General features: G+C 40.0%; 1 protein-coding gene across 1 annotated transcript in view; it reads left to right on the top strand.

Annotated features, from left to right (window-relative positions):
* Nucleotides 1-11,564, top strand: part of asmt (acetylserotonin O-methyltransferase) — a 34,433-nt gene extending 22,869 nt beyond the window's left edge. Inside the window, exons 6-8 of the mRNA XM_088352979.1 lie at nucleotides 4,608-4,748; nucleotides 8,377-8,499; nucleotides 9,051-11,564. Of these exons, the coding sequence (XP_088209105.1) occupies nucleotides 4,608-4,748; nucleotides 8,377-8,499; nucleotides 9,051-9,265 (479 nt within the window). The 3' untranslated portion in view covers nucleotides 9,266-11,564. The remainder of the gene's footprint in view (nucleotides 1-4,607; nucleotides 4,749-8,376; nucleotides 8,500-9,050) is intronic.
* The last annotated feature ends 2,535 nt before the right edge of the window (nucleotides 11,565-14,099 follow it).

Raw genomic sequence — 14,099 nt, 5'->3', positions numbered from 1 at the left:
TGACTTTTGGATGAAGAATATTTATATGAACTACCGTATTTAAATAAATATTCGTTTTTAAATTCTATTAAAAAAAAGTCCCATTGTGTCTATTTCTTCCGAGCTGTTACTTTTTTCTTTTTGTTCTCCATTTACTTTTTTCCTACGTTTCTTTCTTTTCTTTTTTTCTGGCTTTTTTCTAAATGTTTCCTTCTTTTTTTCTCTTCCTTTTGTTTCTTTTTCTCTCAGCTTTTCACTAATTTTTCATTTTGGTATTTTTTTTTCTTTTTGTTCTATTCCCCCCTTCTTTTAAGTCAGTTTGTGCATAGTTTTACATAATATTTGGTCATGTTGGGATTAAAGAGGCAAAAACAACCTGAAGAGCCGTTTTGGACCCGAAAGAGCCGGTTCATTTTAGTGAGCCGAGCCGAAGAAGCCGGTTCTCGACAAATTCTACTTACTTTACTCAACTTCGTTCTACTTCGACTCGACTTCAAAATACTGCATTTAGGACACAACGTCGGGGGAACCCGTGTATTTTTACCTTCATGCACTGTAACTTTGACTTAAGTCGCTTCTTAATTAGTAATTTTGAACCCTCATTTTCCTCCCACGTTCCAAAAACATGCATTTCAGGTGAATTGGCCGGTCCAGATTGTCCCTAGGTGTGAATGAGCGAATGAGTTGTCTGTCCCTGTGTGCCCTGCGATTGGCTGGCAACCAATTCAGGGTGTCCCCTGCCCACTGCCCGGAGATGGCTGGGATGGGCTCCAGCCCCCCCGCGACCCTAATGAGGATAAGCGGTACGGCTGATGAGATGAGATGAGATTTTTGTGCGCTGGCAAGATTTTCTTTAGCGCTGAGAATGTGCGAGCAGTGCGCAATTGCGCATGCGCGCATCTTGAGGGAACACTGGTAGTATGTCACAGCTGCTCTACCATAGCAGGTTGTCACAACTCCTCCAGCTTTATAGCACAAACACAACAACATTTTCATCAGCTGAACTCCTCTTGACATCTTAGAGGCAGACAACAACTCACAAAGCGGACTGCAAGAGCCGCAAAGCTCCCGTAAAAGGAGGTCATTACCCAACTGACTCATCCAGGTCAGTTTGGGTCTCATATGTTGAGCTCGGGTCTTACTCCCCGGCGTTGCGCTTTGATTCCTAACCTCGTCCGATCCGATCGCTGCGAAGGCCAACGAGCGAGCACTCGTGCGAACGTGAAAATACGGAATTATGAGATAATTGAACGAAAGGAGGGCACACCATTGTGTAAGTCACAGGTTGCCCCATGCGATGAAAGACCGAAGGACAAATACACACGGTCGTGGTTTTTTTTTGTTGGTCCAAATGAGATCTTTTGATCCTGTTTTCCAGCTCGCTGCTTTTCCTGTCCCTCCATCAAATTCATACGCTCGTTTTCCTCCCCCTCTGCTTTAGTGGGAGGTTGATTTGAAAAAAGGATGACAATAACGGCCCAGTTATCTGCTGTTTTCAGACTGGCTGTGGCTGGGTCTTTCTCGTGGATAAGGCTCAACGTCAAGGGGACATTGTGTATTAATTAGGGCGAGGGTCGGAACATTTTGGACTCAAAGAGCCACTTTGATTTTGTTTTCTTCTTTTTTTTACCAGAGCCACACCATGTATTTTGGGATAAAATTCAAAAAGCTAATTCTTCAGCACATTTTATTTCACAGTGTGACGTTTGATGATTTGATAACATGTCTGAAATAATAGTAATACCAAAACCAGTGTCTGAAACTCATGACAAAAAGCGCAGACAACTATGAAAAGTAGCCTAACCAGCCATAAAGTTGCCTGTCCCATTTTTCCCAACTTGAAACACAATAAGATGACTAATCGCAAAAAATAAACATTGTTGCAAAGTATTAAGGATTGATAATCAGAATATATAACAGAACAACATATACTCATATAAATCTACTTATAACATTAATTGCATGTATTTTTTCCTGTATTTACTCATCTTCATTCATGCAATGTTTGCGTTGCGTCGTCTGCTACAAGCCACGTGAACTCCTCTTTCCACGGTGCTTTGAATGTACGTTTACCTTTTGTAGCGTCATAAATTTTGTTAGCTTCTTTTGAATCTTTCTTCTGGGGCTGAGGTTTTGGTTTGATTCCAAACCACTTATCCATTTTTCTTGTGTTCTCTGTGTGTCTAGTTTGGAAAATGATATGCAAATTTACCACCTTATAGTGTATAATTCCGGAAGCACGACGTTATTCGATGCAGGCTTCTGATTGGCTACCGAGTATGCAAATTGCCAAACGAACCGAAATTTCCAAACCAAACAATGATTTCGATATCGGAATAAAGCAAAGGTTTGATTTGGAAAAAAAAAAAATAAAATATATATATATATATATATATATTTATATATATATATATATTTTTTTTTTTTTTTTCCTTGAAAAAGTTGATGGCCACTGGGGCGGAGACGTTTTGTAAGTATGTAAGTTGACGTAAAAGATGCACACCCTTGGCGTCTGGGCAGGCGTTATTTCAGACACTGCCAAAACCTGTGTCTATTTTAAGAATACCACTTAGAATTTGCCATTCAGTTACTTAAGATCGTTGAGGCTCATTTTAGTCATAAATAGGGTTTTAAAAACAAGGTAAGAGCAGAGTTCTTTCATAAAAATGTCACAAAATCTTTAATTGGCCGGTCTATGTTGTCCCTAGGTGTGAGTTGTTCGTCTCAGTGTTACCTGCGACTGGCTGGTAACCAGTTCAGTGTGACCCTGTCCACAGCCCGAAGATGGCTGGGATGGGCTCCAGCACCCCCTGTGACCCTAGTGAGGATAAGCGGCACAGAATTTGGATGGACGATAGTTAATGTATTTCTACCTAGTATTTAAATCCATGTTGTTGTTTTTTTACTGAATGGAAGTTTTTTCAAACCACTAGGAGGCAAAAATAAACACTGTCCCTTTAAAAATGTCTCATCTCATTAGCTGCACCGCTTATCCTCAGTAGGGTCGCAGGGGTGCTGGAATCATTGGGCAGTGGGCAGGGGACACCCTGAACTGGTTGCCAGCCAATCGCAGGGCACACGGGGACAGACAATTCACTCGCTCATTCACACCTAGGGACAATTTGGACCGGCCAATTCACCTGAAATGCATGTTTTTGGAATGTGGGAGGAAACCGGAGTGCCCGGAGGAAACCCACGCAAGGACGGGGAGAACATACAAACTCCGCACAGGAAGTCTGGAGCTGGATTTGAACCCACGCAGGAGGTTCCCATGACTTGAACTGTGCCGCACATGCGCTAACCACTGCGTCGCCGTGCTGTAAAAAGAGTAATATTTCTTCCTGCATTTTCTAAGAATGAAAGCCCCACTGCCATCTACTGGGTTGGATGTGCAATAGCATGACTTGTTTACCTGACTGCCCATTTGCACTGGGTATTTGTATATTTTATTCTTTTGGCTTTATTATTGTACTGTTCTCAGCTCAGGGATGCTGCTGGAAATGTGAATTTCCCTTCGGGGATGAATAAAGTATCTATCTATCTATCTATCTAATACTATACATAGCTATAATTATTTAGTATATTATTAGTACTTCAATACTCCAACTCAATACAACATTTTATTTATATCTGTACATTCAAGGAAACTGTGCGGGTCAGATGTATTGACATTTTGTTCTGTATACACGTGTACAAGAATGACAATAAATTATATCTGAATCTGAATCTGAATGTGTGCAAGTATGTTAAACTTGGTGTTTCAAATTGATTTTACCTCGTAAATATTTTCTTTTTCCTCCTAATATACTTATTTTTCTCTTTTAAGTCTATATTATATATTCACCCAGAAGTGCCACTTCCAATCTCTTAAACAATATTAGGCATGTTGTTAGCAAGTCAAGTCATATTTATTTGTATAGCCCTTCATCACAAGGAGTCTCAAAGGGCTGCACAGACCACAGATTATTGCAAACCACAGACTATTATTACACCATCCCCTGATCTAAAACCCACATGAGGGCAAGGAAAAACTCACAAACCCCAACATGAGGAAAACGAAGGCACTTTGAGAGGGGACGGCAAATGCTGTAATCCTCCTCCCAGGATTACCAGGCTGCAATGGATGTTGTAATAACCATTAATACACAGATACCATCAACAGGAAATATAGGTAATTCATAAGCTTTAGAATAGAAGTGTGTTTAAGCAATGACATTTAAGACTATTTTGATTAAATTATTATCCTAATATTTTATTTTCTGCAGTTGACTTTGATAGATTCTATCGATGATACATTTTACCTCAAACGATTGTCTTCCTAAAACACAACAGTTCCTGTTTTTCTTCTGCACCAAGCATCTGTCCCTCTGTCATTCCTAATTCCATTCAATGTGGTCCACGTTATTGGCATGCATGTTAGCCGAAGCGTGTCGCCAAAGCGGCGCTACACAACTGAATACAAATTGTGTCATAATAAATAATAATGCCGACATACCTGCGAGCATCTGTTCCGCTCCGCTGACTTGATTTGACCGTTTGTGAGTGATTTCCTACCATTTTAATTATGTTTGTGCGTCTTCACGGTGCAATGACTCAAAGTAATTTCGTGCGGCCGTTTTCCCGTCAAGGCTGCAGCGGAGCATTAGCCAAGCAGTGCACGTCGGCCTACCCGGAGTGCGCAGTGACGATCTTTGACCTACCCAAGGTGGTGCAGACATCCAGGGAACATTTTGTCAAGGAGGCCGACCGCAAGATAAGCTTCATTGAAGGTAACTTCATTATCACTCCAGCCGAGTACTTCTCGCTTAATGCTCACACAGCACTACTCGTGGTCTCGCTTTTCTTAACATCGCCCGCATTCATTTTGGGATTTTTCGCTTGAACGCTCCATCGTTAATCATTCTGCCGACCGTGATTTGAAACCGCGTCACAATCTCTTTGAAATCAAGCACATCTCATTTCTTCACTTAATTACCAGAATGATTGATGTTTCTGCGTTTATCACATGTAAAAAGATAAAAATAGTGTTAAATGAGCTGGGTAGTTTTTGAGACCAAAACGGCCTTCTGGCTTGGTGTGGGACAGTAAAATAATTCCTGAATTATTTTACAGTATAGGGCCCCCTCTACATATCAGATCAATTAGACTGTTAAATGGTCAATCAAACACATAGTAAATCTAAACTGCTAGGTTTTGTTTGACTTTTTTGCACTACTGGCAGTTCTTTATAGCTAGCCACTCCTTGCACATCTGTTCTCCTCTGCACTATCGTACTACAGTGTTATTGTTACTGTTTACCTGACTTGTTTACCTGACTGCCCATTTTGCACATCTGGTTAGCTGCTCCTCTTGCACTCTTTGCACTACTGTAAAATACTATACATAGCCATAATTATTTAGTATATTATTAGTACTCGATAGATAGATAGATAGATACTTTATTCATCCCCGTAGGGAAATTCACACTTCCAGCAGTCTACCCCGTTGTTTATTAACAGATTAACATGATGTCCTAGGGATGCTTGTAGCGGAATGGATGACGTCACGCCAGTCCAAAAGTTCGACATCCCTGCGGCAGATGGAAATTTTTTCTTTGTAAAAATCCAGGGATACACCACCTCGTGTTAGCAAGTCCGCCTCCTCTCCGATTCCCCCCGGCTTTCGTGTCTCTGTTTAGCGGCGTTGAAGCCGGATAGCTCCGGGTGGCTACACGTTAGCGTCCGGAATGCTAAACGTGAGCCACGTTTCCGCAAAACACAGCAACTGCGCTCCCTGTGCGCTTCGATGTTTTCCACCAGCACTCGATGATCTTATTTGGTCGTGAGTTCGCATTTACCATGATTACGAATGGTAGCGAAGACTTATAACGCCGCTAGCCGCTTCGCTAGCTCCGGCTCTTCTTCCATGATAGGCCCCTTCATCACGCCGGCATGAGAATTCTTCAGGGCAAGGAGTTGAAATTCCTTGAATACACACATTTTTGTGCGCTAAAACCCATGTCCCATAGGATAGAAGTAATCCATAGTGTAGTTGTCAAAACGGGAAGAAAAAAACACCGAAGATAGGAGCAGACAATAAAACAATAGGGCAGCTGCTGGAAAAGGCAGCCGCTCGTGGCAGCGCCGCTTTGAACTCTAATACTCCAACTCAATACAACATTTTTTTTATATCTGTACATTCAAGGAAACTGTGCGGGTCAGATGTATCGACATTTCGTTCTGTATACACGTGTACTAGAATGACAATAAAGTAGATCTGAATCTGAATCTGAATTAGTTCCTGGATTAAGCTTGTATCTAAAAACTTATTTTCAAAATCAGAAATAACTGCGAACCATATTCCATAAAATTCGGACTATGAGCCACGCCTTTTTCCGAAGCTTTCAACCATGCGCCTTATGCAATGATGCGGCTAATTTATGCATTTTTTCTAATGGCCTCCAGGGGCGCCCGAGCAGTAAGGGTAAGAGTGAGAAAGGTGGAATATATGTGTCGAGGAAGACACAAGTTTAATATAACTTCGCGCTTTGTGCATGAATAAAACTAGCATGAACAGACCCTCATCATGGAAAAGGTGTCAATCAAAAGGAGAGGGCTAACTACGATACTGGGAATAATTTTACGAATCTGGTTATTTGTAAACGGGAATAATGTGATGAAATAAATGGATTACAAGAAGCGACGTCCAACGATGCAGAAATGTTTCACACGGATTTCTATTCATCTGTTGGCATTATCGTGTGTTTTGGAGTAAATAGTTTACACGGTTGGATTCTATGGATTGTCCTTGATGTAACAAAGCCATTTTGATGGACATTCAGAAGTTGAAGACAGCCAGGGGACGTAATAGTGAGTTACGTCGGCTTTATGGATTTCGGGTATCGTTTTTCAGACTGATCGTGATGTACATGATGAAAACTCTTTCTGTGTACTGTCTTTCTTCGTAAATATCTCATGTTTTAATTTAGGCACACGCTACTTATAGTCAGGTGCGGCTTATGTATGTACAAAATTTGTTTTCCTTTACAAATGTACTGGGTGCTCTCTCTCATCCAAATTTTACGGTGATCTGTTTCTGCTTTTCTAAAATCTTCCAAGTTACCCCTAAATAACCATAGACAACATCTACCTGAACATTAAAAACATATTAATATAGCTATTGAATATGAAAATAATGAAATAAGTAAAAAATAAGATGATATTAACAAATGTTTAATATGATAACCGACCATGGAGAAGTTTGCGGTTGCTGGTTTTATGATTGTTGAATGTGCATGGGTTCTTTTGTATGATACATCAGCAGCGGCTTTAATTTGTAGTCACCACCGACATTAGCACACAAGACTAAGGTTAAATGAATTTTCATGGGCTTGTGGCCTGGCCGCCTTCTCTCATCACCTTTGACGAACGCCCTGCATGGCATATTCTCCCCCAAATACCAGAGAAGTTAACACTTGTTGCCTGATGAAACCTTCTTCAGAAATTAATGAAGCATTGCGCTGCGTAAACTCTTCTAAGTCTTTGGTATCAGCACTCGCTGCTTCCCCATGTCGTACCACTGAATGTATGAATTTGAGTTTTTGGCCCTATAGTGGCAGCGTCTAGAGATTCCTGTGTCTTGTATTTTCTCTCATATGTCGAGAAAGATTTTTGCTTGAAAGACATTATAACTTGAGTAACTTGTAACTATAATCGCCACTGTCCTTTCAATGACCAAATGTGCAGAACCTCGGACCGATAATTAGAAATAGTTTTTAATGGCCCCTTATGTCAAGTCAAGTCAAGACATTTTTATTTGTATAGCCCTTAATCACAAAGAGTCTCAAAGGGCTTCACAGGTTATTACACAGACTATTTTTTCAGACTATTATTACACCATCCCCTGATCTGGAACCAACAAGAGGGCAAGGAAAAACTCAAAAACCTCAACATGAGGAAAATTAAGATACCTTGAGTAGAGAACGCACATGTGGCATTCCCCTTTCAGGATTACCAGACAGCAAAGGATGTTGCAATCACAAATAATACAGATATATTGTCCAAGAAAAGTATAGGTTATTGATATGCAATGGAGTAGAAGTGTGTTTTAAGCTTAGATTTAAACATTTCCACTGAGGTTGCAGAACGGATCTGAGGGGGAAGAGCATATACCATAAAATAAATATAACAAACAAGGACTATATGTGCAGTGCCCTGCACACATACGTTGCTAATTACTGCTTGAAACAGACGTTAAATAATCTCTGGTGGTTCAGAAGTCACAGCACAATGTCTCCTCTTGGAAATTGGATTTATAATTAGGGTCAATCCCCCACAAAGTATTATGTTTTTGCACCAACAAGTGTAAATCTGTATCCCCCATTTGCAACCTCTATGTAAAACGTCTGTTTCTATTTAGGGGACTTCTTCAAAGATCCCTTGCTGGAGGCGGACCTCTACATCCTCGCCAGGATCCTCCATGACTGGACGGATGAACGTTGTGTCGAATTGCTCAGTAGAGTTTGCAGTGCCTGCAAACCAGGTTGGTAAATATTAGCAGGTTCGATGCTGACACACCTTCAGACTTTACAAGTATGCAGCAAAAATTTTAAGAAAAAGTCACTCCGATTTAATGCTATACAAAGTCTTTGGAATAGTTCTTATCACCGTCCATTAATCTGTTTGTGACAGGAAATTTTAAAAATTGAATGAACCAAGAATTAACAAATAGATTTTTCTTTGTCCGAGTAATCACAGATATCAGGTCAGTCCACCCATGCAAAATGCCTGTTCCCTGACAAACGATAAAACACTGATGGATGCCTTTCTATGCCATCACACTACAAGGTTATTCTCTATTTAACTTCCAATAACTACAAAGCCATTGATTTTTCATCGGTAAATAAGTATATATATCTTGACACGAAAGGGGTCCTTCGGTGTGTCTATTTCATATCAGGCAGCTTAATAAACATCTCAGTGACCAAAAAAAGGTCAATCCTTAAAAATGTAGATGGTCACACTAATTGTTGAACTCATGCTCCGTCACATTCCATGACCTCACAAACCTGTCATACTTGACTCTGCTTACAGGGGGCGCTGTATTAGTGGTGGAGGCTTTGCTCCATGAGGACGGCTCTGGTCCGCTCACAGCCCAGCTTTACTCCCTTAACATGCTCGTGCAGACGGAAGGTCGGGAAAGAACAGGGGACCAGTACAGAACCTTGCTGGTTGCCGCCGGGTTTAAAAACGTCCAGTTCCGTCTCACTGGGAAAATCTATGATGCGGTTCTTGGATTTAAAGAATAATGGGCTTCAAATTCAACTCAAGTCACATTTATTTGTATAACTCTTTATCACAGACAGTCTCCCAAAAAGAAATCTTTGTTGGAAAAAACAATAATGAAAATCTCTTCATGAGTAGATCAAAATTAGATTATTGCATTGCTTAAAAATATTCAATACAATTATTCTGTTGTAATTATGTTACATAATTGAGTTTGTAGTAACTATATGTGTAGAGTACATCGTTCCACTTCGTATATTTGATTTAGAAAAAAGGAAATGTAAGCCTATAAAAATCTAATTACCGGCTGATGCCCATCCAAGAATGCTTCATGCTAATCCTTTCCCACACGTTTGAATATTTATAACCACACGCTCACAAATCAAGTCCATTTTTAAAATTCCTCTCCTTATTGAACTGATCAAACACTCAGTATTTGATGAGACAAAGGTGATCAATCTTTGCATAGGACCAGTGAAGTGATGTTTGATAGAAAGTACATTTACATCAGTGTCTGAAATAACGTCTGCCGGACGACGGGGCGTGCATCTTTTACGTCGGGCGTACAACTAACACAGCGTCTCTGCCAACAACTTTTTAAAGAAAAAAAAAATTCCTTTTTACTTTTTGTATTATTATTATACTTTTTGTATTATGCTTTATTCAGATTTCGAAATCTTCGTTCGGTTTGGAGATTTCGGAATTTCGGTCCGTTAGGCAATTTGCATACTCGGCAGCCAATCAGAAGCCTGCATTGAATAACTTGTGCTTCCAGACTTTCCCGAGCGTTATAAGGTCATGCATTTGCTTTTCATTTTCCAAAGTAGACACTGTAGGAGAAAATGCAGGTTCGATGATCATTTAAGTCTTCTCTTACGTGATGTAATCAAGTACACGGAGGCTGCCATGAGGGGGAGCTCTTTATTGCGTCATCCCAAAGAACTCAGAGACTTTTAGACATAACAACGCTTTTATAGCTTCAATTTGAGTACAACCCAAGAGGTGGCTCAGATCTCACGTAACAAACAACAAGGAAGATGCTGTCGTACCCTTATTAGGACATGTTGTTCGCCTCAGTTTGCTCAGAGAGTCCTTGCAGTTCCCATGCCCTTTTAAGGCTGCCAAGGACCTTCCCGAAATGATGTCAATATTCTCTCACAACTGTAAGCAAGTCTTTCTACATTTCTTTCTAAATGTATGCAGATCTATTCTACAAATGCAAGTCTATTTTCCACAACAACGCGCAGAGAACACAAGAAAAATGGATAAGTGGTTAAGAATCAAGCGAAAACCTCAGCCACATAAGAAAGATTCAAAAGAAGCTGACAAAGTTTATGACGCTACAAAACGTAAACGTACATTAAAAGCATCGTGGAAAGAGGAGTTCACGTGGCTTGTAGCAGACGACGCAAACCAAACATTGCATGAATGAAGATGAGTAAATACAGGTACATACTGATGGCAGATGGAAAACAGCGATGTCATATAAATGCAATGGATGTTATAAGTAGATTTATAATAAACTCAATTTTAAAGTGTTGTTCTGTTATATATTCTGATTATCAATCCTAATACTTTGCAGCAACGTTTTTTTTTTTTTTTTTTGCGATTAATCGTCCTATTGCATTTCAAGTTGTGAAAAATGGGGCAGGCAACTTTTCAGAGTTGTCTGCCCTGGTGTCCGGTAACTTTTTGTCATGAGTTTCAGACACTGATTTACATAAATACTTAATGTTCTGAAAGGAACCACGGGCGCCTTTGTTTGGATTATTTTTTCAGGCTTAAAATTTTACAATGATACTGAATTCTCTTTTACTAGAATTTAATAAATATCGTTAGCTCATCGATTTTCTAACGAGTTATTAAGCATTGATTATATAATACTTTTGGCATTTTAACTTTAAATATAAATTCACTAGCCTCTTCTGCACTCCTTCCCCCTCTACGCTAAGAAGATAAACTCACTAGATAGCATGGTTCATTCCTTCAATCCTAAATCCTTTCTAAACCTTCTTTCATTTCCTGATTAAAGTTGAGGTCTTTTTTTTATTCAATTGGCTCATTTTTTCCAAGCATTCTAAGAAAAGAAACGGATCGCTAATAACGGTATCAACTTAGACATTGTGACATAGAGCTGGATGGCCCATAAGTGATGAATCATTTTGAATGCATTCGTGTGTGTGGGGCGGTTGAGTTTTCAACCATCCTGATTCAGAAATGAATTTCTAATAAATTATAAATAATTCCATGAACAGGCATGGCTCTCAGTATTACTAGGAACTAAGTCTCCTCTCACTCTTTCTGTATTGTTGAAGCACAATTTATTACAATAAACTCTTTTTATCTACAACTGGCTGGTGTTTGAATTATTTACTGTCTGCCACAAATTCTTGGTTTAAACAATTTATTTTTGGGGGTAATGATTTTTGTCAACTAGCTATCAGCTAACAAATGGCTAACAAAGCTGCTAAAAAGGGGCTAACTGGAGTAAGCCGTAGGCCGCTTGCAACGAATCAGAATTAACCCTTTTTCTTTTTACAACTTGCTGCTGTTTGAATTACTTAGTGTCCAATAGAAGGTTTGGGCTCAAGAAACAGTTTGTAGGGGTTATAACAAATATTTACACAATCTAGGTTTGATAAACGTTTTTTACAGCTAGTAACGTGTGTTTGCTTCCCTGGTGAGTATCAGCAGCTAACAAATGCGTAGCTGTAGTTAGCCGCAGGCAACAAATCATAAAAAAACCCAACCTTTTTTTAAAATTACCAACAGTCTCTTGATTGGACATGTTATTGTCCAACGGTGTCTGGGTTGGAGAACATTTTTTAGGAATAGAAAAAGAGATCATAAATAGATGGACGGAATACTACTACAAACTCTGCAACCAACCGGCACAGGGTGACCGTTAGGTCCTTAAGAATTCCGACCCAGGGAAGAGTGTCAACTTCCCTATCGTCAGAGAAAAGGTCGAGGCATCAATTAAATCACTGAAGAACGGAAAGTCTCCAGGAATCGACAACATCCTATTTGAACTTGTTGGTAGGCAAAGTATAGACATTTTGACAATTTGCAGAAAGATCTGGCAAACAGGACATTCTGCATGGATAAAATCGCTAGTAATTATGCTACCAAAGAAAGGAAAACTTCAACTATGCTCCATCTATATAACCATCATTGTCATCATCCATGCAAGTAAAGTTATGCTAAAGGTTCTACAGAATAGACTAAAACCACAGGCTGAAAACATCCTAGCTGGAGAACAGGTACAGTAGTTTCGGGGAGGGAAGGAGCACCACAAAACAGATTTTTAATCCGCGCAACCTATGTGAGAAGTTTCAACTATACCAGAGAAACCTTTATCGTGTTTTTGTTGATTTTAAGAAGGCATTTGACACAGTATTGCAAGCGGCTTATGGGCCAGCATGTGGAAGCACACCATGGGCCAGAAACTAGTTCAGACCATTGAACAACTGGATGGCAATGCCAACAGTGTGGTATTTATCAATGGTAAGATTGGTGCATGGTGGCAAAGTGCATCTGCAGATCGCTAAAGTAGGACACTACCTGGTTCTTGATGCAAGGCGGCATGTAGAAGAACTCCACGGCGTAGTTGATGAGCTGGTTGGGGACAGACTCGTAGGATTTGCAAAATCAAACCAGATGACAAGTAGCTCAGTCTTCTCCCGCTTGGCCCTCTAGATCTGGTCCTAGATCATTATGGTGTGCTCCACGCACCCTGGAATACCTGTTACTCCTGTTTTTAAATAATTGATGTCAACGTAGCTGTTCTCCAGCAGGTTGGTGGTCATCCTTCTGGCTAGAACTGAGAAGAAGTTCTTCCTTTCTATGTTGAACAGGGCGACGTTTCGGAATTTGCTGATGTTTTCTTCCTCAGGAATGAAGAGCACTACAGCCCACTCTGATGGGATGAGCTGCTTCTTCCAGGCAATTCTGGGGAGATGCCACAGTACCTCCAGAACCTTGGGCCTGTTTTTATAGAGCTTTTAAGATATACCGTATTTTCCGCACTATAAGGCGCACCGGATTATAAGGCGCTACAATGGGAACGTCGACAAAACAGTCGGATAGTTCAGTCAAACTTCTTACCCCCTTAACATTCCGAAAGCTTGCAAAGAAGCAAATACGTGTCTCAGACATGTACGGAAACAGTGCCTGTACGATGTCACCAATCACTCAAATGCATCGTTCCAAATATCATTCGGAAGGTTAAAGTCTTGGGATTCAAGAAATGCCAAACATTTCTTAGTTTCCATTTTATTCTTTGCTGGCAACTGTGTGGACAGCAAAGTGAGAATTTTATTGTGCAGGGAAACGGGGTTCTTAACTGTGCATATGACAATAAACATTTTGAATTGAATTTAGTTTAAAAATAGACTCATCACAGAAACATCAAGATCGTTCTAAAACAAGATACCGGGAAAATATAAAGCCGCATACCTCACCTAAGTTCTCTTGCAGCCATCACGTTCAATAATGATGCATAACCATGGTCTTCTTACAACCGTGAGTGTAGTAAATCCAGGAGAGTAAAATATTTACTAATACAGAATAGTAGAAAATGTTTTCTCTATGCCGTAGTGCAACCCAACGTGTGATTCACATTCATCTTTTTCGGCCAATTGCAGGCTTTGTTTCGCCCCTTTAGCCAATGCGAGCCTGTAAATGATCAAAAGGATCCTATAAAATCTAGTCTGCGGCTGCTTGCCATAATTGCAAGACTTTGCGACTTAATATTGATCCATATATAAGGCGCACTGTATTATAAGGCGCATGGTCAGCTTTTGAAAAAAATAAAGGCTTTTAGGTGCGCCTTGTAGTGCGGAAATACGGTATTTG

This window comes from Urocampus carinirostris, chromosome 14 (assembly GCF_059441175.1).
Source record: "Urocampus carinirostris isolate Australia breed hairy pipefish chromosome 14, RoL_Ucar_1.0, whole genome shotgun sequence".
Classification (NCBI taxonomy): Eukaryota; Metazoa; Chordata; class Actinopteri; order Syngnathiformes; family Syngnathidae; genus Urocampus; species Urocampus carinirostris.
Note: the sequence above shows the minus strand (reverse complement) of the source record. Positions and strands in the feature narration are given on the sequence as shown.